This window comes from Mytilus trossulus, unplaced genomic scaffold (genome assembly GCF_036588685.1).
Source record: "Mytilus trossulus isolate FHL-02 unplaced genomic scaffold, PNRI_Mtr1.1.1.hap1 h1tg000247l__unscaffolded, whole genome shotgun sequence".
NCBI lineage: Eukaryota > Metazoa > Mollusca > Bivalvia > Mytilida > Mytilidae > Mytilus > Mytilus trossulus.
The window spans coordinates 803232-830361 of record NW_026963318.1 but is presented as its reverse complement, the minus strand read 5'-3'; the positions used below and the strand labels follow the sequence as shown (position 1 = coordinate 830361).

The following is a 27130-nucleotide window of genomic DNA, read 5'->3' as shown; positions in this document are numbered from 1 at the left end:
ACGTGCACATTGCTGCATCACTCGTTTAGAGTTAGTGGTAGTTCGCCAAAATGCGTCGGATTAAACATGCTCCCCGGTCAAACAAAACTTATACTCAGTGGATTTGTAGCCTGAACTGTCATTGTTAATAAAAAATAAAAATCATTAAGGTTGCAATATTGTAAAATTCAAACAAAAGTGTTCAAGTTTTATTCATATTACTAGTCCCATATCATTTCTTAATAAATCGGTTCCTTACCCAATCCTGCATTCCGGCAATTAGTCTCCAATGTGTCAATAATTTTATTAATATATATATATATTGTTACATTCTGTGTAACCGTAGCCAGTGCCTTACATGAAACAGTACATAATGTGATAATAATATAATACATGAAGTTCCCACTCTGTATAACATTGAACTGTATTATTTCGAATATCTTGAATGGAGTTATCTTCCTTTTGTTTCATCTGTTACATAAATGGAGATACTTCCAATTTTACTTGACATGACTATGCCAATAGTTGCCTAAGGCAGGAAGTATACACCTTTGAAGCAGACTTTAGATCAATTAATGTGCAGTTTAGAGAGGTTGCGTTGGATGTACTAACTTCTTTATTTGTTACTTATCGAGACATTTTAAAAAGGTGGGTTCCCAACCCAGAGTAAAAAAGGTGGTCCAACTATATGCTCCCTTTCAAATGTATTGATCGTCCAAAAAAGGGGTTCAACTGAATCAATATTGGTAAGTTCAAGGGATAAGGGTTCAACTGAATCAATATTGGTAAGTTCAAGGGATAAGGGTTCAACTGAATCAGTATTGGTAAGTTCAAGGGATAAAAGATAATTCATTACCCAAAAGACAAACAAAGGTACACAAAACACTGCATGTTAAGAAGAGCAGCTGAACATGAACCCCATCAAAAACCGTGGATGTATTGATCATATCAGGGCTCTCGGTCATAAACATTTACTTAGTACTCCAAGTACAAAATAAGTGCTCGAACACACAAAATCAAGTATGTTAATTCATTGGCACTAGACGTTTTGTCAATAGTATAAAAATATTGGCAATTAATTGGAAGAAAATAGTGTCCATATATATGATATAGGGCACTAGACGTTCTGCCAATAGTATAAAAATATTGGCAATTGGAAGAAAATAGTGTCCATATTACATATATAAAATATAGAGCAATAGACGTTCTGTCAATAGTATAAAAATATTTGTAATTGACAGAATGTCTAGTGCCTGTGGTGGATTCTTGAGTCTGAGTACAAAAATCGTGCTCGAAAGTTTTCAGGCCTCACGGTGTTACTGGCATGCTTTTTGCCAATTCTTCAGCGGTTTGCAAAATTATTACGATTGACATACTTTGGTAGGATTGCTACGGATGATTCCGACAACAAATGTAGGCATGTTATACACCATTGTATAGAAAAATCAATTTAGATTTACGATATAACAAGCTTTAGTGGGATTGACAGTCTATAAAGCGGCATATAACGGAACTTCGTCACCACCTAACATTTTTCTAATTGTGTTATAATAAGGTATATAGGATTTTTTTTTCTGAGACAAGTGCCTGTGATAAACTAGTAAAAAAAAAGCAGAACCGAATAGAGTAAAAAATAAAAAAGCAGGACAGAGATTACAACTAAAAAAAAAAGCAGGACAAAAATTTTCATCCTAGCTCCCTTATTATCTGCAAATGCGTTGTTTCAGATACAAGGACAGAGGAACTGACAAAACAATTCCTAAATTGTCAAAAGCATAAACCAAATAAAGGCTCAATACGAATAGATCCCTAAATTAGTTTCTGAAATTTTTTGGGTAATTGTATTGTCGGATTGCTACCTGTGAATCTTCACCTGAATCTTACAGATAGATTCTCATGACATGAATTTGAGTTTCTGTATATTGTGTAATTTTTAATAAACACGTTTGTTAATTCTCATATACATCAATCTGCAGAATTGAATATCTGAGTATATATTATCAATAAAATGCTTGATTAGGACATGGATAAATTTAAACATATTCACCTCTTGCTACATGTATGTTGTGATGATAAGATAAGACAAAGATGATGACACGTAGGTACCTAGTCAGTGATTATGATTCATCCAAACAAAATATAGATACAACACTGATGTATACCCCAGGAAAGTTCAGATCAAATTGTGTTGATATATGGCTAAAGAAATATCAAAGGATATTAAACCAGATGCTCCACAGGGCACAGCTTTATACAACCACAGAGGTCAAACCCTGAACAGTTGGGGCAAGTATAGACACAACATTCAAGCTGGATACAGCTTTGGATTTTGATTATGATTAAAAAGTTGACAAAGCATAGGTTTCTGACGCAGAATGAATGTAGTCTAATAAACTTATTTTTTTGCCTTTGAGTAATAGTATTCACTATGCTGTTGAATATTAGTCCCCTCAAAAAAAAAATCTTTTTTATTTTCTGAAATCTGAATAAGAAAAATTGGCTGTTTGCCCTATAACCCTTAAAATAAATCATATCCTTCTACTTATGGTATTAAACATTGTGGTACAATTTCAGAGCAATTGAAATACTGATGCACAACTTATTGAATGTCCTGAAACTAGATAATTTCTTGTTTTGGGCCCCTTTGAGCCTTAAATTCCTAAACTTTTGGGACCATAATCTCCAAAATCAATCCAAACCATCTTTTTTTATTATCCAGAAACTATCTTATATTATTATCCGGAAACCATCTGTTGGTACAACGATGACATGATACCAATATACAAACAAAATTTTTGTAATTTTTGTGGTCGTATAAAAATGGAGAATGTGTACCCATGGACGCAGATGATCCCCCCTTTTTACTTGATAATGGTAAAGTGACACCACCAAAATTCAACTTGATTTGTGTTATGTGGTTATAAGCATTGTTCATAAGTTTCATAACATTTACTTCAGGCAAGCTTAAGTTAATAGAGAACGGAAAAATAAATATTTTACAATTTTTCTTTTTATTAAGAGGCATAACTCATGATAACTCTGGAATGGTTAAAGTGAAACTACCAAAATTCAAACTTGATCCGTATTTTGGGGTAATAAGCATTGTGTATAAGTTTCATAGAATTTGGTGGAAGCAAACTGAAGTTAGAGAAGGGAAACCAATTTTGGGTACATATGGACCAGGGCAAAACTTACTACCCCTCCAGCTATGGCGGGGACATAAAAAGAATATGTTCTTGTGACAGATGACTCTGCTTGTAAAAGCTAATGAAGCATTTTTTCCATTTATAAAGGGAAAGTACTTAAAAGTGATTAAAGGGACACCATCCAAATTCAAGCTTGATCTGTGTTTGATTAGTAACATGCATAATGTTTAAAGTTCTGTAGGAGGGAACAGCCATACAGACATGCAAGGGAGAACATTTTGCTCTTGTCACCAAGCAGCAGGGGGCATAAAAATATACCGGCACAATGTTCATTTAAACATACAATAAAAACATAATAAATTTGATTTACGCTAATGTACCTCTTTATATAAACATCAATGATCTTTAATTTATTTAAAAATATACTAAAACCACACTATATATACTATCCATTTGGCAAAATACATGCTTTGATTATCAATGTATCATTTCTAACATATGTAGAATTATCCAGAATTCCAATTGGCAAAAATTCCATATACCCAAAGCCTTTATGATTGCGAGGTGTATTTGGTCTTTGAAATGCAGCTAAATTTGGTTTAGAGATTAAAGTTTCAACAACATGATGCCGTAATTCACATACAGGATTTTGATCAATAACGGTCAATATTATTCTGCCATTAAAAGGCCAGTCTAAAATGTCGTCATAATCTCCCTGCATAAAATGAATAAAAATAGAAAGATGAGTTCCTCGGGCAGAATCTACACCATTTAAATTGGCTCTTATACATAACTTGTACCCATAGAAATGAGAATAAAATGGTGGACTGTGAATTGCTGTTGTATCACCAATTTCTGCTTCTCTTCTGTATTTGCGGTAATTTCTTATTTTCCAAACATAAGTTCCACTGCAAGTCCTTCCTTCAAATTCATTAATAGTACTTTCTAACATTTTAAGCCGTTTATTTAAATCCTTGACAATTTTTTCATGATTATCATTTCTACCACGAATTTGATCGATTTGATGTTCGTGTCTAGCTAAACTTTCGTCCTGTGTAACATTCTGATCTTTCAGAGACTTTAATTCATATCCTTGTTGGACAGAGACATAAGCCCCACCTTCTACATCCTTATTGGATTGCTGAGAAGAATAACTTATACTCGGAGCAATTTGTGTTTGCTCACTTATATTCCTCTCGATCAGACTATGACTATGACTACTAGCGACAGGTTCTGGGAAACCCTCGACGGAGGAGACATTAGAATCAGGTGAATAAGGAATTGGAGTCGGGTTTGATAAGACATTCATTCCTTGCTGTACACCTATATGCTGTACACCTATACGTAAAGTTTCTAGTAAGTTTGTGATTGATTGTTCTGATGATGTGACAGGTAAACTGTGAGATTGTGGGACTGCAGTAAAATGTTGTAATGCTCCAGGGGCTATATTTTGTACAGCTGAGCTCAGCTGCATTAAAATGTTGAACATCAAATTCATATGCTGTTGTATGGATTCTTGTAAATGTTGTGACATTTCACATCTCTCCAGCTAAAAAAGAAGATAATAACATTCAATAATCATTTTATTTTTTGTTTTCAAATGGTTATAATCAATCTTATTTCATAAGATAGTAGCTGAAAGTCAAAATATGAAGAAAAAAAATCACTGGGTACTTTTTAACCCTTGTTTTATTCAAATTTGGGGAAAATTGTGCACAGCTAAATCTGGTTTACCCAACCATATATGTGCCTGTACCAAGTCAGGCTTTCTGGGCCATATGTTGTTTGTTATTATTTGTTATTGTGTGTGTCTTTTTTCACAGGAGTCTAGTGTAGGTAGTTGGTATGGTCTTGTATGTTCACTTGTTATGTTATATGACTTTTGATTGAGTTAAGCCATTTCAATTGATGATTTATAGTGAATAATTGTATCAATAAATTTATTGATACAATTATAAAGAGTATGTTCCCTATTGGAATTTTGAAAAACAAGGATTTATACTGTGTCGTTCTGATGTTACAGTGACTTGACTGTTAGTGTTGCTATCCACCAATTGCAACTCATTCAAAATTTTGACCCAATTGCAATTTGTTTTATTAAACCAAATTGTTCAACTGGTCAGAAATTTGAACTAACTGCTGTAGAAAACCACAGTCAGGTTGTGAAAGTGCAAGGTAATAAAATAAAACATACTTACAATCCTATAAGACTTTAACTGCACTTTGATGATGTTGTGACAAAATTAGTCTATCAGTTTGTATAGGTATATTATAGTCATTACCATGTTTAAGGTGAAATTGTTATTTTGAATTGCTGTAAAAATGTCCATACTAAGCTTTCATATAGTTTTTCTTTCGAAAAGTCTTTTATATTCATAAGAATCAGACATTGTGTGAACTAGATATCATTGAGATGGAAGCCATCTCTGTGGGCCCCGCTGTCAATAACGTGGGGTAATAGTGATAGTACTATTTCATAGTATAATAGTGATATGACTGCATGATGTGAACTAATTGTTGACTACTCTAAGGAGTCTCATGTGTGATTTCAATTTAAGATTTTAAGTTAAAACTGATAAATATTCTCATCTTACTTTCATAGTATAATAGTGATATGACTGCATGATGTGAACTAATTGTTGACTACTCTAAGGTGACTTCTGGATGTATGGATTGATGTTTGAACAATATGTTTAAAGGTGCTGCCCAATTGATATTTGTCACATATTTTTAGAATTATGCCTTCAATATATTCAGTGATATTATGACCCACCAAGTATAAAGTATGAAATATTAACGGTTCTCGAGAGGTAGAGCGAACACAATTTGTTAAGAACAAAAAACGGATGGACAGACTGACAGACTGACCTTAGACCTAGGATGCATACATTATGACACATTCTCTGGTGTTGGTTTATATATATGTTAAGTTGAAAATGTTTGTCAGGTATAAAGTATGAAATAATAACAGCTGTCCTCTCAAAATATAGTGTGGATCAAATTTGTTAGCGATGGACAGACCAACAGACAGACCTTTGACCTCGGAAGTGGTACATACATCATGACACACCCTCTGGTGTTGGTTAAAATGGATGTCAAGTATAATATTTGAAATCATAATGGTTCTCAAGATATAGAGCGGACACAATCTTCACCACAGGACACAGGATTGTCAACTGAAACCAAAGTTTTTTTGACGTTGACCTTTGACCTAGGAAGTTGTACATACATCATGACACGCCCTCTGGTGGTGGTTAAAATGGATGTCAAGTATAAACTTTGAAATCATAACGGTTATCTAGATTTGGAGCGGACACAATCCCACAGGACACGGGGTTGTCAACTCTAAACCAAAGTTTTTGACCTTGACCTTTGACCTAGGAAGTTGTACATACATCATGACACGCCCTCTGGTGGTTGTTGAAATGGATGTCAAGTATAAACTTTGAAATCATAACGGTTATCTAGATATGGAGCGGACACGATCTTCACCACAGGACAGGGGGTTGTCAACTAAAACCAAATTTTTTGACCTTGACCTTTGACCTAGAAAGTTGTACATACAATGGAAGCCATCTCTGTGGGCCCCGCTGTCAATAACGTGGGGTAATAGTGATAGTACTATTTCATAGTATAATAGTGATATGACTGCATGATGTGAACTAATTGTTGACTACTCTAAGGAGTCTCATGTGTGATTTCAATTTAAGATTTTAAGTTAAAACTGATAAATATTCTCATCTTACTTTCATAGTATAATAGTGATATGACTGCATGATGTGAACTAATTGTTGACTACTCTAAGGTGACTTCTGGATGTATGGATTGATGTTTGAACAATATGTTTAAAGGTGCTGCCCAATTGATATTTGTCACATATTTTTAGAATTATGCCTTCAATATATTCAGTGATATTATGACCCACCAAGTATAAAGTATGAAATATTAACGGTTCTCGAGAGGTAGAGCGAACACAATTTGTTAAGAACAACAAACGGATGGACAGACTGACAGACTGACCTTAGACCTAGGATGCATACATTATGACACATTCTCTGGTGTTGGTTTATATATATGTTAAGTTGAAAATGTTTGTCAGGTATAAAGTATGAAATAATAACAGCTGTCCTCTCAAAATATAGTGTGGATCAAATTTGTTAGCGATGGACAGACCAACAGACAGACCTTTGACCTCGGAAGTGGTACATACATCATGACACACCCTCTGGTGTTGGTTAAAATGGATGTCAAGTATAATATTTGAAATCATAATGGTTCTCAAGATATAGAGCGGACACAATCTTCACCACAGGACACAGGATTGTCAACTGAAACCAAAGTTTTTTTGACGTTGACCTTTGACCTAGGAAGTTGTACATACATCATGACACGCCCTCTGGTGGTGGTTAAAATGGATGTCAAGTATAAACTTTGAAATCATAACGGTTATCTAGATTTGGAGCGGACACAATCCCACAGGACACGGGGTTGTCAACTCTAAACCAAAGTTTTTGACCTTGACCTTTGACCTAGGAAGTTGTACATACATCATGACACGCCCTCTGGTGGTTGTTGAAATGGATGTCAAGTATAAACTTTGAAATCATAACGGTTATCTAGATATGGAGCGGACACGATCTTCACCACAGGACAGGGGGTTGTCAACTAAAACCAAATTTTTTGACCTTGACCTTTGACCTAGAAAGTTGTACATACAACATGACACACCCTCTGGTGTTGGTTGATAATCATGTTAAGTATTAAGTATGAAATCATAATGGTTCTCTAGATATGGAGCGGACACGAAAGTGTTACGGACGGACGGACGGACGGACGGACAGACGGACGGACGGACAGACGGACGGACAGACGGACAGACGGACGGACGGACGGACAGACTGATCACTATAGGGCGACCCGCCTTAGTCGGCGGGGCCCTAATTAAAACATTTCATATTCAGTAAAATATGTGTAAAATTGCAATATGTTTGTAGGAAGTTTCCATGGGGAGATAATATTCTTTTCTTTCAAAAAGTCTTAATTCAAAAGATTAATATTTTAGGTTATCTCCCCATGAAAAATTGTCAATAGCATATTGTTATTTCACACATATTTTCCTGAGTATATGATGTTTTATTTAAAATGATATCTGGTTCTTATGAATAAAGAATACTTTTAGAAAGAAAAACTATATGAAAGCTTAGTTTGGACATTTTTATAGCTATTCAAAATAAACAATTTCACCTTAAGCATGGTAATGACTATAATATACCTATACAAACTGATAGACTCAAATTTTCACTACATCATTAAAGTGGAGTTAAAGTCTTATAGGATTGTAAGTATGTTTTATTTTATCACCTTGCACTTTCACATTTTGACTGAACAATTTGTTCAATATTCTGACCAGTTGAACAATTTGGTTTAATAAAACAAATTGCAATTGGGTCAAAATTTTGAATGAGTTGCAATTGGTGGATAGCAACACTAACAGTCAAGTCACTGTATGATGTTTCACATTTGTTTCAGGTAAGGGTAAAACTTGATAACTATTGAAATGCTGCATTTGTTTGTACAAAATGCAGTGGCGGATCCAGAAATTTTCATAAGTGGGGGCCCATTGACTGACCTAAGAGGGGGCCCGCTCCATTCAAGCTTCAGTGATTCCCTATATAAGCAAACAATTTTTTTCCCAAAAAGGGGGGTCCAGGCCCTCCCCCCCCCCTTAATCTGCCTCTGAAATGTACCTGTCCTATCAAGTCAGGAACCTGATAATCAACGGTTGTCGTATATTGATGTGGTTCATAAGTGTTTCTGGTTTTTTTTTTATATTGTTTAGACCATTAATTTTCCTGTTTGAATGGTTTTATACTAATTATTTTGAGGTCTTTTGTAGCTTACTGTAAAGGCTCTGTTTTGAAGACCATGCTTTAATCTATATTGATTTACTTTTATAAGTTGTGACTTGAATAGAGAGTTGTCTCATTGGCACTTATACCACATCTTCCTTCAACAAAATGCAGGTTTTTAAAAAATATTACAGATCAGTTGCTATTTTTTGTGGAAGCTACTTTTGCACTGCATTTAACTGCATTACCTGAAGTCTATTTATGTATTTTATTTTTGTTTCTCCAGTGTTAACTGGTTATCAAGTTTACATTATTTTCAATGGCTGATTTGACAATTACAGTTCAAGAGTTATAATCCTGTGTTATAAATGTCATATTTAAGTTTGGGTTAACATAAGGTCATCAACCATAAATCAGAGTACAGGTTAAGTTTAAATTTTTTATATATCTGATATAGTATTTAATTTTCAAAAATTAATTATATAAAGCTAAATAAAATTAAAACTGCAATGCATTGCAAAAGGTTCCGTAACAAGACCTTTTTTTAACAGTATGTGTAAAACAAAATTCTGCTTTGATCATAAAAAAACATCAACTTTTAAAGAAAAATTTCCTCATTCATTTTAAACTATTATAATTATAGTATTTTTAACTTTCAAATACAAAAAGTTTTCAAAATTTTCAAAGATACCTGAATATAAACAATCAAAATAAATGTTAGGTTTTTTTTTTAATCAAAATGCAAACTGTATCCGTGTAAGCATCCACTGAAAAAATGGGAAAGGATGCATTAAATATAGTTTTAAATAATAGCACTGTTCAACCTCCCTTTACATTTTCTAACTGCATTAAAATCTATAGCATAAATGTACAGATGCACATTATGCTTTCATTATACTCTAGATCAAAATTAACCAAGAGTTTAAAATTGCAAAATAAAAGTCAACTTACAGCTTAAATTGTGTTGTAATATAGCATGATCAACAATGCCAATTAGAAATTGATAGAGTCGTAAGGGTAATCCATTCAATACAATACATGTATTCTATTTACTTCCTGAATTAAAGTGATTGGACCTTTACAACAAACAATAAACATATTAAAGTGTTATTTATGTCAAATTCAAAGGTCTTTGAAAAGTCAACAGAACATGAGATCTGACAAAGTTAACAGTTATAATACCATGAGATCTGACCCCAAAAAAAACAGATCATTGTTTCAAGACCATGAGATCTGACCAAAAAAAAACCTGATCATTGTTACAACACCATGAGATCTGACCAAAAAAAAACAGATCATTGTTACAACACCATGAGATCTGACCAAAAAAAAACAGATCATTGTTACAACACCATGAGATCTGACAAAAAAAACCAGATCGTTGTAACAACACCATGAGATCTGACCAAAAAAAAACAGATCATTGTTTCAAGACCATGAGATCTGACAAAAAAAAAACCAGATCGTTGTTACAACACCGTGAGATCTGACCAAAAAAAAACAGATCATTGTTACAACACCATGAGATCTGACCAAAAAAAAACAGATCATTGTTTCAAGACCATGAGATCTGACAAAAAAAACCCAGATCGTTGTTACAACACCATGAGATCTGACCAAAAAAAACCAGATCATTGTTACAACACCATGAGATCTGACAAAAAAAAACCAGATCGTTGTTACAACACCGTGAGATCTGACCAAAAAAAACCAGATCATTGTTACACCATGAGATCTGACCAAAAAAACCCAGATCATTGTTACAACACAATGAGATCTGACAAACAAAAAACAGAGCATTGTTACAACACCATGCATGCCATGAGATCTGACAAAAAAAAAACCAGATCATTGTTACAACACCATGAGATCTGACAAAAAATACTCTGATCATTGTTACAAGACCATGAGATCTAACAAAAAAAACAACAGATCATTGTTACAACACCATGAGATCTGACCAAAAAAACAACAGATCATTGTTACAACACCATGAGATCTGACCAAAAAAAACAGATCATTGTTACAACACCATGAGATCTGACAAAAAAAATCCAGATCATTGTTACAACACCATGAGATCTGACCAAAAAAACCAGATCATTGTTACAAGACCATGAGATCTGACAAAAAAAAACAGATCATTGTTACAACACCATGAGATCTGACAAAAAACCCAGATCATTGTTTAACATGAGATCTGACAAAAAAAAACCAGATCATTGTTACAAGACCATGAGATCTGACAAAAAAAAACCCAGATCATTGTTACAAGACCATGAGATCTGACCAAAAAAACCAGATCATTGTTACGAGACCATGACATCTGACAAAAAAAAAACCTGGTCCGAGAACACAATTAATTCGTAGTGCATTTCTTTTAAAACATAAATGAAAATAAAAAAAATCCCACCTGCGCTTTCTCAAAGAAACTTTTACAGTGTGTTGTACTACTTTTGGGACAAATTATATCAAATTTATAGAAAACTTCATCGCTTCTAACTCAAAATATGGCCAATTTTATGTTTAGGGCGTCTTGAAATCTTTTGACAGCTTCCGAAGTGCTCATTTTCAACCTTTTTCAACTGGACCAAATCACTACTTTCCTTTAAAATTCTGGACCCAAATTTTTTTACAGTGTAATTTCATCCCCCTACTTGCAATTTGAGGCAGTGAACATGGAGAAATAAATTTGGAAGGGGTATAAAAATTAATGGCAAGTAACCCACTGTCAACACTATATTTGTGAACAACGAAAATCAAGGGACGACAATGGTGGTCTCGGACCACCTGATCATTGTTTAACATGAGATCTGACCAAAAAAAAACAGATCATTGTTACAAGACCATGAGATCTGACAAAAACAACCCAGATCATTGTTACAAGACCATGAGATCTGACAAAAACAACCCAGATCTTTGTTACAAGACCATGAGATCTGACAAAAACAACCCAGATCATTGTTACAACACCATGAGATCTGACAAAAAAAAACACCAAAAAACAGATCATTGTAACAACATGATGAGATTTGATAATGTTAACTGACCATTGTTACAAGAACATGAGATCTCACCTTATCATTCTATATATCTTTTGCTTTTAACATGTTTAAAATATCTTAAATATCTGTCTGATTAATTGAGATATACTGTAAACCAACTTATTTCATGGATACTTTATTTCGCGTTTAGCCCTTTCGATTCCATTTCGCGGATTATGAAAACAAAAAGCGCATTACAAATTGTTATTTTATCAAACTCAAACAGCCTTCAATTAGATTAATTAAAATAAAACTGATTTTCCTATCTTTAAAATTGTACTACAAAATATTAAAGCATAAAATGTAGACTTTAGTCTTGCATGAGCAGTCATAGCCTTCAAAAATCCTCATAATTTCTGCAAGTTTTAAAAAGACCTTAATCATAATATATATAGCCAACTCAAAGTTACAGTACCATGCTGTTAATTTTTCAAGCATTGATGCAAGGAAAGAAATGTACCTTTCCATTGATTTGACGACTAATGAAATTACTTTTAAGTGATAAAACCTTGTTCCTGGGTTCTTGCATCAATTACTTAATGTCACAGTTTGATCAAAACAATGAACATTAGTACCCAATGGGGATGAACGCTAGGAAGACTCCAAATTAAAATGTTATCAAGATAGTACATAAGGATGACAGCATAATGAGAAGTATTTTACTTCCTTGTTGGTTTGATATATATCATTCTCTGGAATCAGCTGTGATAATATAAAAAAACATAACCTGTTGTCAATTTACTTACAGTGAAAGATAAATCTACTTTATATTTTCCAGTTATTGACAATTTCAACATATCAAAACCTAAACATTTGTATTACCTAACAAAAATCTTTTTTATACCCATGGCTAAATATATAATAATTTTTTTTATCAATTTTTCTTTAATTTTGTATTCATCTTTTTGTCTGATTATTTTCCATCTCAATTGACTCAGCTGGTTAGAATGAGAATATAATGACATGATATAAGTCAATATCTTTAATTTTGCCTAAGAAAATAACAGATTATTAATGGTATCTAATCTTGATAAAAAATTGTCAGCTTCTTCTTATCTCCCTTAGTGCTCTTCAATGAGAGTTTTTCCTAGAACCTCCCTTTATTTTTGTATCCATATATATTATGTAACAAGTGAACCTGTGAGCTACTGCTCACTGATGATACCCCTGCCTCAAGTGGATAATATTAATACATGTAGCGTAAAATATGCAAGTGTTCGGCAAACAGGAAGTTGTCGAGTGATGAATCTGAAAACGCATCACACGGTATAGCTGACTTATATAAATTCTGAAACCAAATTTCAGAAATCCTTGTTTTGTAGTTCCTAAGAAAAATGTGATGAAAATTTTCAACTTGGCTATCTTGTGTAAAATCATACAAGTGTTAGGTAACAGACATGGGGTAATCGTAATCAGTAATCGTAATCAGCTGTAATCGATTACATTTTGTCATGTAATCACATGTAATCAGTAATCATTCATTTTCTGATTACAAGTAATCGGAATGTAATCGATTACATTGCAAAAAACAGGTGTAATCATGATTACTTTTAGATTACTTCTAGATTACATTTATATGATTACTTGATGATTACAAATTTTAGAGACATAATTTATTTTTAAAATAAATCATGCTTGCACATTAAACTTAGGTTTACAATGTTTTACATTGTCCAATTGTCATTGATCTTTATTACTGTTTGAAAAAGTTTTGTATAACTATGGTTAAGATTTGAGATTGATTTAAGATTTAAACTATTTAATTAGAAAAAAGTGAAACATGTTTATTTTCTATACTTCAGTGATCACACTGGTTTAAACTAGAATTTTCTTAGTATTAACTCTTGCATTGAAATCTACTCACTAGTTATTTTCACTCTTTTTATTGGATATTTAAATTTTCTTTGTTGAAAGATTTTATTTATATTATAAGTCTATAACTAAGCTTTTATCTTTAATTTTTGAATTGGATGTTATGTTGAAATTTATATAAAATGTCTGCTTTGAAACACTTTGTGTTTCCCGATCATGCACCAAATTCTGGGACTGTGGCAATGCCAAAACAACATCAAACTTTGTGACACATTTAAAGGTAAGTTAGTTTAAATAATTATTGAAATGTTGAAATATTATCATGATTATTATCATTTCTTGAGAGACCAAAATTTAGAGCAAGGGTATCAGGTCTACAATTTGTACTTTATAAATATTACAATATTTTATGTTTTCATTGCTTTAAACATCTATATAAACTTTGAAATTACTTCCAATTTTTAGTTTACACAAAATGTTTTTTTTAAATGTTCAATATTAAAATATGTTATATAATTGTGCATGCAATTAATATTAGCAATTCATAACATTATTTAATAATGCAATTAACACAACACATTTTTCTTACACCTATTGATTGTCATAAAATTTTAAATGGGGATTAACACCTGTAAAAACATGTATACATGTCAATTATGTCCTCAGGTCAAACACAATAAGACTACAATGTACTTGATCATTAATTAGTCACTGTCTGTTTAATTCTTTTTATAAATAATAAATAAATAACCATGTTTTTGTTTTCTTTTACAGAGAAAGCACAGAGACATTTTCATTCAAAGTAAATCTGAGGATGGTACACAAATATCACAAACAAATATAAGCAACTTTACAAAATCTACATCAGTTTCAAAATACTCTGCCAATGATGCTTCTCAAATGCAGATTACAGATGCTTTGGTTTCATTTGTAGCTGGAAATTTAACACCACTCTCAGTTGTAGAGAGTCCCGAATTCAAGACCTTTGTCGAATCATTGAATCCAAAATATCAATATCTCACAATTCCTGCTACTTCTGCTCCAGTTGAATGACTTTTTAGTGTTGCTGGAAAATTCTTTAGGCCAGATAGATGCAGACTTAGTGATTCAACCTTTCAAATGCTGATGATGATAAAATGCAATGAAAAATTTGCAATTGCATAAAGGACTTATGGCTGCATTATCAAACAGTACAAGTATCACTTTACTTAACTTGTATATATTTATGATATTAAAAAAATTCTATAGATTTAGTTTGTTGATGTTAAGTAAAATATACAATGTAATCATAAGTAATCACAAGTAATCATGATTACAATGGAGAAAAGTAATCTAATGTAATCAATTACATTTGAAATTGGGTGTAATCATAATGTAATCGATTACATAAAATAAGCAAAGTAATTGTAATGTAATCGATTACATTTCAAAGTAATCGACCCCATCCCTGTTAGGTAAACAGGAAGTTGTCAAGTGATCAATCTGAAAACGCATCACACGGCATAGCTGACTTAGATAAACCCTGAAACCAAATTTCAGAAATCATTGTATTGTAGTTCCTGAGAAAAATGCGACGAAAAATATTCATGGGACAGACGGACTGACAGAAGGACAGACAGAGGTAAAACAGTATACCCCCCTTTTTTAAAGCGGGGGTATAATATACCCCCCCCCTTTTTTTTAAAGCAGGGGTATAAATATACTTATTGACACATAATGATGAGAACCTATTGGTAGTTTTTATTATCTGATGAGTTCAGCCTTTTTCAACTGCTTTTTATAGTTCATTCTTATGTTGTACTGTAACAGCACTGTCCCAGGTTAGGGGAGGGTTTGGATCCCGCTAACATGTTTAACCCCGCCCCATTCTGTATGTATGTGCCTGTTCCATGTCTGGAGCCTGTAATTCAGTGCTTGTCTTTTGTTTATGTGTTACATATTGGTTTTTCGTTCATTTCTTGTTTATTAATTAGGCCATTAGTTTTCTCCTTTGAATAGTTTTACATTGTCATGTCAGGCCTTTTATAGCTGACCATGTGGTATAGGCTTTGCTCATTGCTAAATCATGTATGTTGACCCATGGTTGTTGATTTCTGTGTCATTTGGTCTCTTGTGGAGATTTGTCTCATTGACAATCATATACCACATCTTCTTTTTTTATAGTTCAGTGATAATGAATGTCTCACATATAGCTACAAATGTAGGCTACAAAACAACTGAACTAAAATTGAACAAGACTAACAAAGGCCAGAAGAACAGGTTCAAAAATGTGTTGGGGTTCAACATTTCATGTGAGATTTCAACCCTCCTCCTTTACCTCTAACCAATATAGAATGAAGAAACACACAGCAATACACAGTAAAACTCTGTTTATAACTTACCCTTGTGGTGCAACCCATGGGTTGATACTGACAGGGAACTATTACTCTCTGACAGTCAAATTCTTCATGGCTATTTATCTGTAATAGAATTAATTCAAATTATTAACTCAAGTTATTTTAAAAAACATTTATATTATTCTTGAAAGTATTGACAGTGTCCACTGAACCTTGGAAATGATGTCAAAACATGTTAGGCAGCCATTTACACCTTATTATCTGAACTAGAGATGACTACACAACTTTAACCTTTATAAAAATAAGATGTGGTATGAGTGCCAATGAGACAACTCTCCATCTAAGTTGCAATACATTTAAAGTTAACAATTATAGGTCAATGTATGGTCTACAACAAGGAACCTTGGCTCACACTTAACAGCAAACTATATAAAAAGGGCCCCAAAAAAGACATGTGTAAAATAATTAAACAGGGGTTATAAGTCTGTTTATGCATGAAGTGAGGTTGGGGTCAGGTGAGCCAACCTGACAGACACGAAGACGCTGCAAGGAACCTATATATCAAAAAGAGTTGGCCCGAGAACACAGTTATTTCGTAGTGCATTTCTTTTAGACAATAAATTCAAATTAAAAAAATCGCACCTGCTCTTTCTCAAAAAGATTTTTACAGTGTAGTGTACTACCAGTGAGACAAATAATATCAAAATTATAGAAACTTCTACCAGCTCTAACTCAAAATATTGACAATTCTGTGTTAAGGGGGTGTAAAATTCAGTTTGACAGCTTCAGACGTGCTAAAATTTGACCTTTTAGAACTGGACCAATTTACTTCTTAACATAAAGATTCAGCACCCAATTTTTTTTTACATGTTATTACATCCCCCTTCTTGATATTTCATGCATTTAATATCAAGAAATAAATTGGGAAAGTGTATCAAATAAGACATGCAAGTTATACACTGTTTACACTAGGGACTATATTCGTAGACAACGAAAACCAAAGGACGATAACTGTGTCCTTGGACCTAATAGGACAGAAAGACTTGACCAATCTTTATAAAACTTTGCATAACCTAAGCTTAGGCAATTGTGAGATAGGTTGCCAAGTTTCATGGCCATATGACATATATTAGAGACACTAGGGTCATTTTAATATAGACATTTGAATGTTTATTTTTGACGTGTAAATCAAATATCTTCAACTGTCAAGATTTTGGCCTTAAAATTTAAAATTTTGCAAATATTTGCTTTGTAAATGCTCTTGAATATCAAATATTTAAAAGTATTAAAAGCATCTGAACACTCATTTTATTTATCAGATGTATTGTAATTATTCCAAAGTTAAATTTATATAAGCCTATGCCTGAAAATAGAGATTTTCCAATTTAGGGACACCTTATATAAATATGCATTTTTCTCAGCCAATTTGAAGATTTTGAAGTTTTTTATGCCTAATTTATTCTTTCATATATATAAAATGTACTTTAAATGTATAGAAAAGTGTCAAAAAGCATACCACATGAGTATAAAATGGTCTTGGGCCATGTAGTACTGAGAATTATTTAGAGTCGATTTAGGCGGTAGCCCATATTGACATATAAAAATGCACACAGAAGCTATTAGAAATGAAAATGTGTAACTTTTTGCTCATTTATATGCTAAGGCGTTATGATACAAGAAGTCTAATTGCAAAAGGACTCTTGCATTTAAATTTTTTAGAAACAATATGGTCTGATGGCCAGTTTTTTCACTTTTCAATGGAAAACTTGCATTTAGTTTTGGCCTTAATAGGCATAAAGTTGGACCACTTACTATCATACAGAGAAAAAAAATGGTAGCCTATGAATGGAGTAAGGTGTACTGAGTATAATAAAGTGCTTTTTTTACAGATTTAGTGAAATATTTGTGATGGACTACAGATTTGATGTACAAAGCTCTTCACATTTTACATACATCTATTAGGCCGTTTAACCATGACCGTGAATACAAATATCTGCACTTTTTTTCTGTGATAATCTACTTTTCTCTATATCCAGAGTTCACAAATGGTTAATTAAATTTGATTTAATCATAGAAACACAAATATCAGGAACAAAAAAGCTGTCAGATAGAAAGTCAGCATGCCTCTTAGCCATAAAATGTAAACTGCTTTAAAATGCTTATTATAGCCGTAGAATGCCAAAATGGCACATTTTAACAGAATTTCTGTAAACCAAAGATGTAAATCCTTTACTTTGATTGAGTTTGACAAACTGAAACCAGCAAATCATTCAGGAAAGTTGCCAAAGTACAGAATCTAGATTTCAGGAATCCATCTCTTAGGCCCGAGAACACAGTTATTTCGTAGTGCATTTCTTTTAGACAATAAATTCAAATTAAAAAAATCGCACCTGCTCTTTCTCAAAAAGATTTTTACAGTGTAGTGTACTACCAGTGAGACAAATAATATCAAAATTATAGAAACTTCTACCAGCTCTAACTCAAAATATTGACAATTCTGTGTTAAGGGGGTGTAAAATTCAGTTTGACAGCTTCAGACGTGCTAAAATTTGACCTTTTAGAACTGGACCAATTTACTTCTTAACATAAAGATTCAGCACCCAATTTTTTTTTACATGTTATTACATCCCCCTTCTTGATATTTCATGCATTTAATATCAAGAAATAAATTGGGAAAGTGTATCAAATAAGACATGCAAGTTATACACTGTTTACACTAGGGACTATATTCGTAGACAACGAAAACCAAAGGACGATAAATGTGTCCTTGGACCAGTTATCCTGTTTCTCATAATAAGTGAATATTTTGTTTAACCAAAAACTCAACCAAGCAGTCACTTCACCATTTACAATGAAGTCAAGGACAATGGACATATGACAGAGAAACTTATTATCATAAGGTGTCTGTATTAATTCTAGTGAAAATGCATCCAGGTCATCTACCTTCTGAAGTAAAAGGCATTATACACATAGCTTATGCTGTCAAGAAAAGTTTGATAAAAAACAGATCAAAGCACAAGTGGCACAATTTTGTAAAACTGTATATATTTACCAAAACTAATGTCCTGTAACTTGAGGGGCCGGGGTCTCAGGGTCTAAAAATCATTTTTTTGACAATCATTGCAATTCTTAAGAAAATACTACCACCCTCAATTAATTAATTTGAATGCCTCCCCTCTTCCAATGCATATAATCTGGAACAGCCATAAGCATTGATAAGTATTTCAATGAGAAATTATTTCCATAAAAAATGAAAAAGATTTTTTTTTATTGATAAGAAACAAACTACCTACCTGTATTTAGAATATTTTCATTTAATCATAAATTGTTCAAATATTTACATTAAATGCACGTTTTGCTTTCAGTGATCATATATCAAGAAAGCACACCTTTCAATTTAGTTTCATATGACTCGTATTTCTAACATATAATAGGAAGATCAAATTTAGGTAAAGTTTCTGTTTATTAAAAATTCAGGAAGTGTTTTTACGATATCAACAACGTATTATATCACAGTTAGATTCACATTATTTGAATAGACTTTAATGGTCATTAAAAATCTAATTGGTTGTTAAAATTGTGAGAGATGTTAGGTTGTGATATGACCTATAAAAGAATGCACTTTTGTACATTAACTTATTATTACAATTTGTCAATATGATATATAAGATCGTCCTGTGTGTCGTCGTTTTATTCATATATATTAAACTCCAAGCAAGTCATATCAGTTGAATATTTGGATATAATAGATATAGGAAGATGTGGTGTGAGTGCCAATGAGACAACTCTTCATCCAAATAACAATTTAAAAAGTAAACCATTATAGGTTAAAGTACGGCCTTCAACACGGAGCCTTGGCTCACACCGAACAGCAAGTTATAAAGGGCCCCAAAATTACTAGTGTAAAACCATTCAAACGGGAAAACCAAAGGTCTAATCTATATAAACAAAACAAGAAACGAGAAACGAGAAGCACGTATATATATTACATAAACAAACGACAACTTCTTTACATCAGATTCCTGACTTAGGACAGATGCAAACATTTGCAGCGGGATTAAACATTTTAATGGATCTGAACCTTCTCCCTTTTTCTGAAACAATAGCATAACATCACAACATAGAAAAACACACGATAAAATATCAATTGGCAGACTTAACTCAATCAAAAAAAGTATGATTAAAACACTGGATTGAATAAATGTAGATATATGATACTGTTGATTCATTATTATTCTCTGGAAACTCATTTTCGTGGGTTTAATTGGTACAGTTGAATCACAAATTTAAATGTTTCATATAAGATAAATTTCTATAATACTGAGTCTAGACTTCTTGGCAGAACCACGAGAACACACATCAAGGAAAATGCAAGGTTTCCACAATCAAGGAAAACTAGTACCCATTATTAAACATAAATGAATCCCAAACTCAAAAGGAGATGTATATATTTAGGACCAAGAACCGCAATGGTACTCAGAACTGCAATGGTACTTAGAACTGTGATGGTCACGCTTAAAAGTGTGATGGTCCACACTGAAGTGTGTTGGTTTAACTCTGAAGTGTGATGGTGACATTTTGTTTTTTGCAATATTTTATGACTAAATATGTGCATATTCAACAAAGAGAACTCTCTAAGGGAAGACATCAAAAGTTCAATGTAGGATAAAAAAACTTTACAGCAAGGGGCATAAAAAAGCAAAAACTCAGTAAAAATCATTGTCAAAGGACAATAACACTATTAGAGTCAACTGAAAATTTCAACCATGCTTATAATTTATTTGTACAGGTCACTATACGGTCTTGAATGATGAACAAATCCCTTTCTGTTTGATAAACCTGAGAATTATTGTCTACAAGGTACATTTAACCCTGCTTATGAACACCATACCTTCCCATTGCCTTCACCAAATTCATCCAAGGATCACTGCAGTATACACATTTTTGACACATCTCTAGAGATGAGTATGCTACAACAAGACTTTCTTGTCAGTTCCCAAATAATAGGCTAATTATAGATCAACTTGTCAGTTCCCAAATAATGGGCTAATTAAAGATCGACTTGTCAGTTCCCAAATAATGGGCTAATTATAGATCAACTTGTCAGTTCCCAAATAATGGGTTTATTATAGATCAACTTGTCAGTTCCCAAATAATGGGTTAATTTTAGATCAACTTGTTAGTTCCAAAATAATGGGCTAATTATAGATCAACTTGTCAGTTCCCCAATAATGGGCTTATTATATATCAACTTGTCAGTTCCCAAATAATGGGCTAATTATAGATCAACTTGTCAGTTCCCAAATAATGGGTTTATTATAGATCAACTTGTCAGTTCCCAAATAATGGGTTTATTATAGATCAACTTGTCAGTTCCCAAATAATGGGTTAATTTTAGATCAACTTGTCAGTTTCTAAATGATGGGCTTATTATAGATCAACTTGTCAGTTCCCAAAAATATCAACTTGTCAGTTCCTAAATAATGTGCTAATTAAAGACCATCTTCTCAGTTCCCAAAAATATCAACTTGTCAGTTCCCAAATAATGGGCTAATTATAGATCAACTTGTCATTTCCAAAATAATGGGTTTATTATAGATCAACTTGTCAGTTCCCAAATAATGGGTTTATTATAGATCAACTTGTCAGTTCCAGAATGATGGGCTAATTAAAGATCAACTTGTCAGTTCCCAAATGATGGGCTAATTATAGATCAACTTGTCAGTTCTCAAATGATGGGCTAAATATAGTTCCCAAATAATAGGCTAATTATAGATCGACTTATCAGTTCCTAAATAATGGGCTAACTATAGATCAACTTGCCTGATTTCTCAAGAGTTCAATCTGGCAGTATTGACATACAACTGTCACCATAGGACACTCTTTATGCAGGTGTTCCTAAAAAGTCAAAAAACAAAACCTCATTAGAAAACCTAAAAAATTGTGGGTGAAAAGTCTGTATATCTTTTAACTGTCAGAAATTCCATTGAACCTTCATTGTACCAAAATCAAAATCATCCTTTTTTTTACGGCTGATATTTATGATGGATACTGCAACATTACTAATATTTTCATGGCAGTTAGTTAAACAAATATATACAGCAAATTGAGGGCCTTGGCTAAGCCTTCAACCTTTTTGAGAAATTTTTTTTTTTTAAATAAAAGTAGATTGAGTCCACATGACAATAAAATAAACAGTGAGAGCATGATATACACATCATGTTTTCAAAGATTAAACTTCACTTCTTCTCAATGTCATATCAGAAATTTATGAATATCCAAAGAAAGTTTATCTTAATAGATATAAATCAGTCACCAAAGTTTAATAAAAACTGCTCAAAGCACTTTTAAGGATATTGTTGAAAACTTGAAAATCAACCCTTTTTTCTATGAATAAAATCCCATAACTTGTAAACATCAAATCTAAAATTTATAAAAATCAAATGAGAGCATACAATAATAAATATAAACAATTCACCAAAATGTCAGAAAAACTGCTCAAAGCATTTTTAACTTATTGTCCAAAAACTGGAAAATCCCCTTTTTGAAAAGAATAAAACCCAATAACTCTGAAACATGAAATCTAAAATTTATAAAAATGGAAAGGGAGCTCATGTCAATAAATATAAAGAATTCACTATAGTTTCATGCAAATTGGTTGAAGCGTTTCTTAGGAAATGTCTGACACATAATCATAACTGTGGATTCATTCATTTTTGTGGGTTCCAATTTATTGGATTACTTATTGTTTCCCTTCTGTCACCTGTTCAGCTGTTGTATCAATTTCCTGCTCCCTTTCAGCTGTCACATGACCTGTTCAATCAATTACGTATTGTTTCCCTTCTATAAGCTGTTCTATCAATTACCTGCTCCCTTTCAGCTGTCACATGACCTGTTCAATCAATTACTAATGTTTCCCTTCTGTCACCTATTCTAACAATTACCTGTTCCCTTTCAGCTGTCACATGACCAGTTCAATCAATTACTAATGTTTCCCTTCTGTCACCTGTTCTATCAATTACCTGTTCTCTTTCTGCTGTCACCTGTTCACCACATTTACAACAGACAATTTTCCGTTTTGTACAGATCTGAGATAGATGATGAGGTAAGTCTTTACGTAGTAATATATCACTACATTCATTAGGACATGGAATTGGCACATAACCACACACCTCTAAATGTTTCTGTAGAAAAAGAAAAAAAAACTGACTTCAAGAGATAACAAACAACACTTTATATTGCAATGTCAATTTTCACATACAACAAATCGATGGATCAATTTAAGAAACAAGAAATATGAAAACCGAAATTTGAAACTGGAAGTTTTAATTTATTGAAATTATTGACTGTTTACTGGTAACGGAAATGAACAAAATACCAAAATCGTAAATTTTTCAAAATTAAAAAAATTGGGAAAATTTGGCATGTAAAAAAAAAGCCTTCTCAGATTGAACTATAAAATAACTTAAACACTAATCTTAAACAATTGTACTTACAGGTAATTGCTTAAGAACTTCTATCACTTTACAGCCTTCTTTGGATTTGGGACATTTAACTTGTAAACTAAGGATTTCACGTTTGGCAAAATTATCTGGAAACACTTGGTCTCTTATCACAGTTGTATTATCTACAGGACAACGTTGTTCACCAGACTCACTGAAAATATTATTGAAAATGTGCAACAAGGGAATATTTGAAAGTTTTCTTCACAACTTCTCAAATTTACAAAATTAAACATTGATCCTATGTATTTTTATAAAACACTACAGGTTTGGTTTAAAATATTTCATTTCAGTGTGGCATAGTCATTTAATGTCAGTAAATTTAAAAATAAAATGGAAAAAATTCAAATCTTAACTGGAGAGACAACTAGAATTTCCATGTCCCCTGCAACGCATTGCACGCGGGACAAAAAGTGATTTGAAAATTTATATATAAATAGATAGGATAAATTCATGTTGTGCCTAGAAACATCTTTTTACCAAAATAAAAAAAGATAACATTTTTTTTTATACATAATGTAAAATAATAAATGTAAGAAAGACAACTCCTTACAAATTAGAAAAGTATATTGTAGATTGAAAATTACCTTAACCACCTGTGTATACATTTATGACAAAATCTGTGTCCACAAGGTGTTTGAACTGGGTCACGTAAAATAAGTAAACAAATTGGACAGTCATATTTGTCATCTTTTAAGTTCACAAATTCAAAGTCATAACCGTCTTCCGGTTCAGTAAGAAAATTAACATTTGACGAGTAACTTCCAGAATCTCCGTTGTTCTTTGGTTCTAATGTGTCGAACACACTGGCCATCTGACCTTGATCATCATATTTACGTTAGGAATCATAGGTATGGTTACACAGGGACATAATACTCCTTTTCTTTTAATGATGTTTCTGAAAAATAAGAAATACTTATAGTGTTGATACTAAACTGTATGTATACATGTTAATATAAAACATTTCAATATACTGTAAACCAACTTATTTTCGCGAGCGATTTATTTTCGCCACTTTCGTGAGTAGAAAAATAAAGCGAAAATAAATCGTCATATGTAAAACTTGGATTTTACCTTATAAAACTTTATCAAGTAAATCAGAAAATCGTGAAATTAAATAACCGCGAAGTGGTCAAGAAAGGGTAAAACGCGAAATAAAGTATCCGGGAAAACAAGTTGGTTTACAGTATATGTATAAGAGACAACACTGAAGATACAATATCCATTTACTTAATTAATATATCAAAACATGCTTCTTCTTTTTCCCCATTACAAACATATATTCAAATAAGGGACATGAAAATTTCATGAGCAACTTTTCGGACTTGTTAAAAAATCTTTTAGACAAGTAAATATGTTCAAACTACTTGTAATGGAACAATCAGTAGGGACAAGTCAAAATCATTCCTGGCAAGTACTAAGTATGGAGAGTCATCTCCAGTAATGCTTCAGTGATTCCATTAATAATGATCAACTAAATTTTTTCCTACAAAAGGGTGTGTGGCGGGGCCCTCTGGAAAAACCCTCTAAATCTGCCTCCGAGAGTTGTCTCATTGGTACTCATACAACATTTTCTTTAATAATATCTATATATAGTACTCGTCCTTGTACTAATTTTTTTACACACCACACCCTTGTAAATAAAACCACACAAAAGCTACCTACTGATTTTTATCCAATTGAAGATTTCGACACTACATTGCTCATTGTAACCTTTTTCAATACAGGTATCTTAGTACATAAAGGGGTTATAACACACTACTTCCAATTTTTACGCATGAAAAATCAAATCTACTCATGTTAAAACTTAAATACCTTTTACCATACCTCTTATACTATGTTCTCAATTAAAAAGTAATCTTAATTTACAGTGAATTATTGTAATTTTTTATATAATATAAAAACAGAATACTTTACTATTCATTCCGTGTCGTGTTAAGTTTCAATAAAAAGAATATGATGTAGTAAAACCTGATTGAAAGTTGATAATGATACGGGTTTGGTCCTTTAAAGATATGACTAAATTTTACAAGAAGATTGCTCACTAAATTATACATCATTCTAGATTTTGAATGAAAGAAAATAACAAGTATCATGCATTGTTAAAACAAACGACAAACTGTGGGTTCATTAATATTTGTTGGATACCAATTTTTTTGGATTTCGTGGGTACATGGGAACCCCGAATTTACATGTTGTAGGAATTATAAATTTTCTAAAGAAATGTATGCAGACTTTGCCAAAACCACAAAATAAAATGTCCACCAATATGCAAGTTTTCCTCGAACCACGAAAATTGGTACCCACTAAAATAAATGAATCCACAGTAGTAAAAGAAGATCTAGATAAACAAATAGTTTAGCTTACCAATAGTAGACTTTGTACCAAATGTTGTAGCTGAGAAAAGAAATAAGTGACAGATCTGGAAATGCATCACATTGTAATTTTTCTTATAAATATAAATCAAAAAGCTTTGACTTGTAGATGCTAAAAAAATTGCAGCAAATTAGACAAAAAAATCTACTTTTATTTTAAATATCATGACCATGTGTAACTTATTATATTGTATGCAAGAAACAGACCTAATCATGAAAACTTGATGCTGACCATAGCTTATAGTATCCAGTGGCGGATGCAGGAATTTTCGAAAGGGGGGGTGCTAGCCCAGGGCAAAGGGGGGGTGCAGGGGGGGTGCAAACATATGTCCCGATTCAAATGCATTGATCGGCCAAAATAAAGGGGGGGTGCGGACCCCCGGAACCCCCCCTCTGGATCCGCCACTGCAGTACATAGCTTTGGATCCATACTATCATTTTAAGATAGGCAATTAATAGGGAGAAAACATCATCGAAAATGTCCAACCCTTACACTTTACAGAAACTACAAAGTAAACACGCCCCACTCCAGGAACCGTTAAAAAGGTGAATATTACACATGTTTTATGTTTTTATCCCCAAAAAAGGTCTCAAAATTTGTTCGCCTCGCTCCGTTCGGCGAACTTTAAAAACTTCGCCCCCCCCTTTCCAAAATCCTGGATCCGCCCCTGTATGCATTTTAAACTTCTACTTTCCCAATAAATCTGGCCAAGTGATTCGATATATATTTGTAATATTTTCAACTTGTTCGTTCCTTTTTTGCATCAGAAGAAAGAGTCAGTGGCGGATGCAGGAATTTTCGAAAGGGGGGGTGCTAGCCCAGGGCAAAGGGGGGGTGCAGGGGGGGGGGTGCAAACATATGTCCCGATTCAAATGCATTGATCGGCCAAAATAAAGGGGGGGTGCGGACCCCCGGAACCCCCCCTCTGGATCCGCCACTGGTATCTGTATGCAAGAAACTGACCTAATCATGAAAACTTGATGCTGACCATAGCTTATAGTACCTGTATGCAAGAACCTGACCTAATCATGAAAACTTGATGCTGACCATAGCGTATAGTACATGTATCTGTATGCAAGAAACTGA

The 27130-nt window shown here is 32.9% G+C and overlaps 1 protein-coding gene across 3 annotated transcripts in view; it reads right to left on the bottom strand.

The window, feature by feature from the left end:
• Positions 1-3481: 3481 nt before the first annotated feature.
• LOC134701626 (TNF receptor-associated factor 6-like) overlaps positions 3482-27130 on the bottom strand; it is a 47968-nt gene continuing 24319 nt past the window's right edge. For all 3 annotated transcript variants that reach the window (XM_063562760.1, XM_063562762.1, XM_063562761.1), the window contains 6 exons: positions 24256-24566; positions 23663-23822; positions 23189-23350; positions 21990-22064; positions 16212-16289; positions 3482-4674 (listed from right to left, as the gene is read on the bottom strand). In XM_063562760.1, the coding sequence (XP_063418830.1) occupies positions 3571-4674; positions 16212-16289; positions 21990-22064; positions 23189-23350; positions 23663-23822; positions 24256-24482 (1806 nt within the window). In that variant the 5' untranslated portion in view covers positions 24483-24566 and the 3' untranslated portion in view covers positions 3482-3570. The remainder of the gene's footprint in view (positions 4675-16211; positions 16290-21989; positions 22065-23188; positions 23351-23662; positions 23823-24255; positions 24567-27130) is intronic.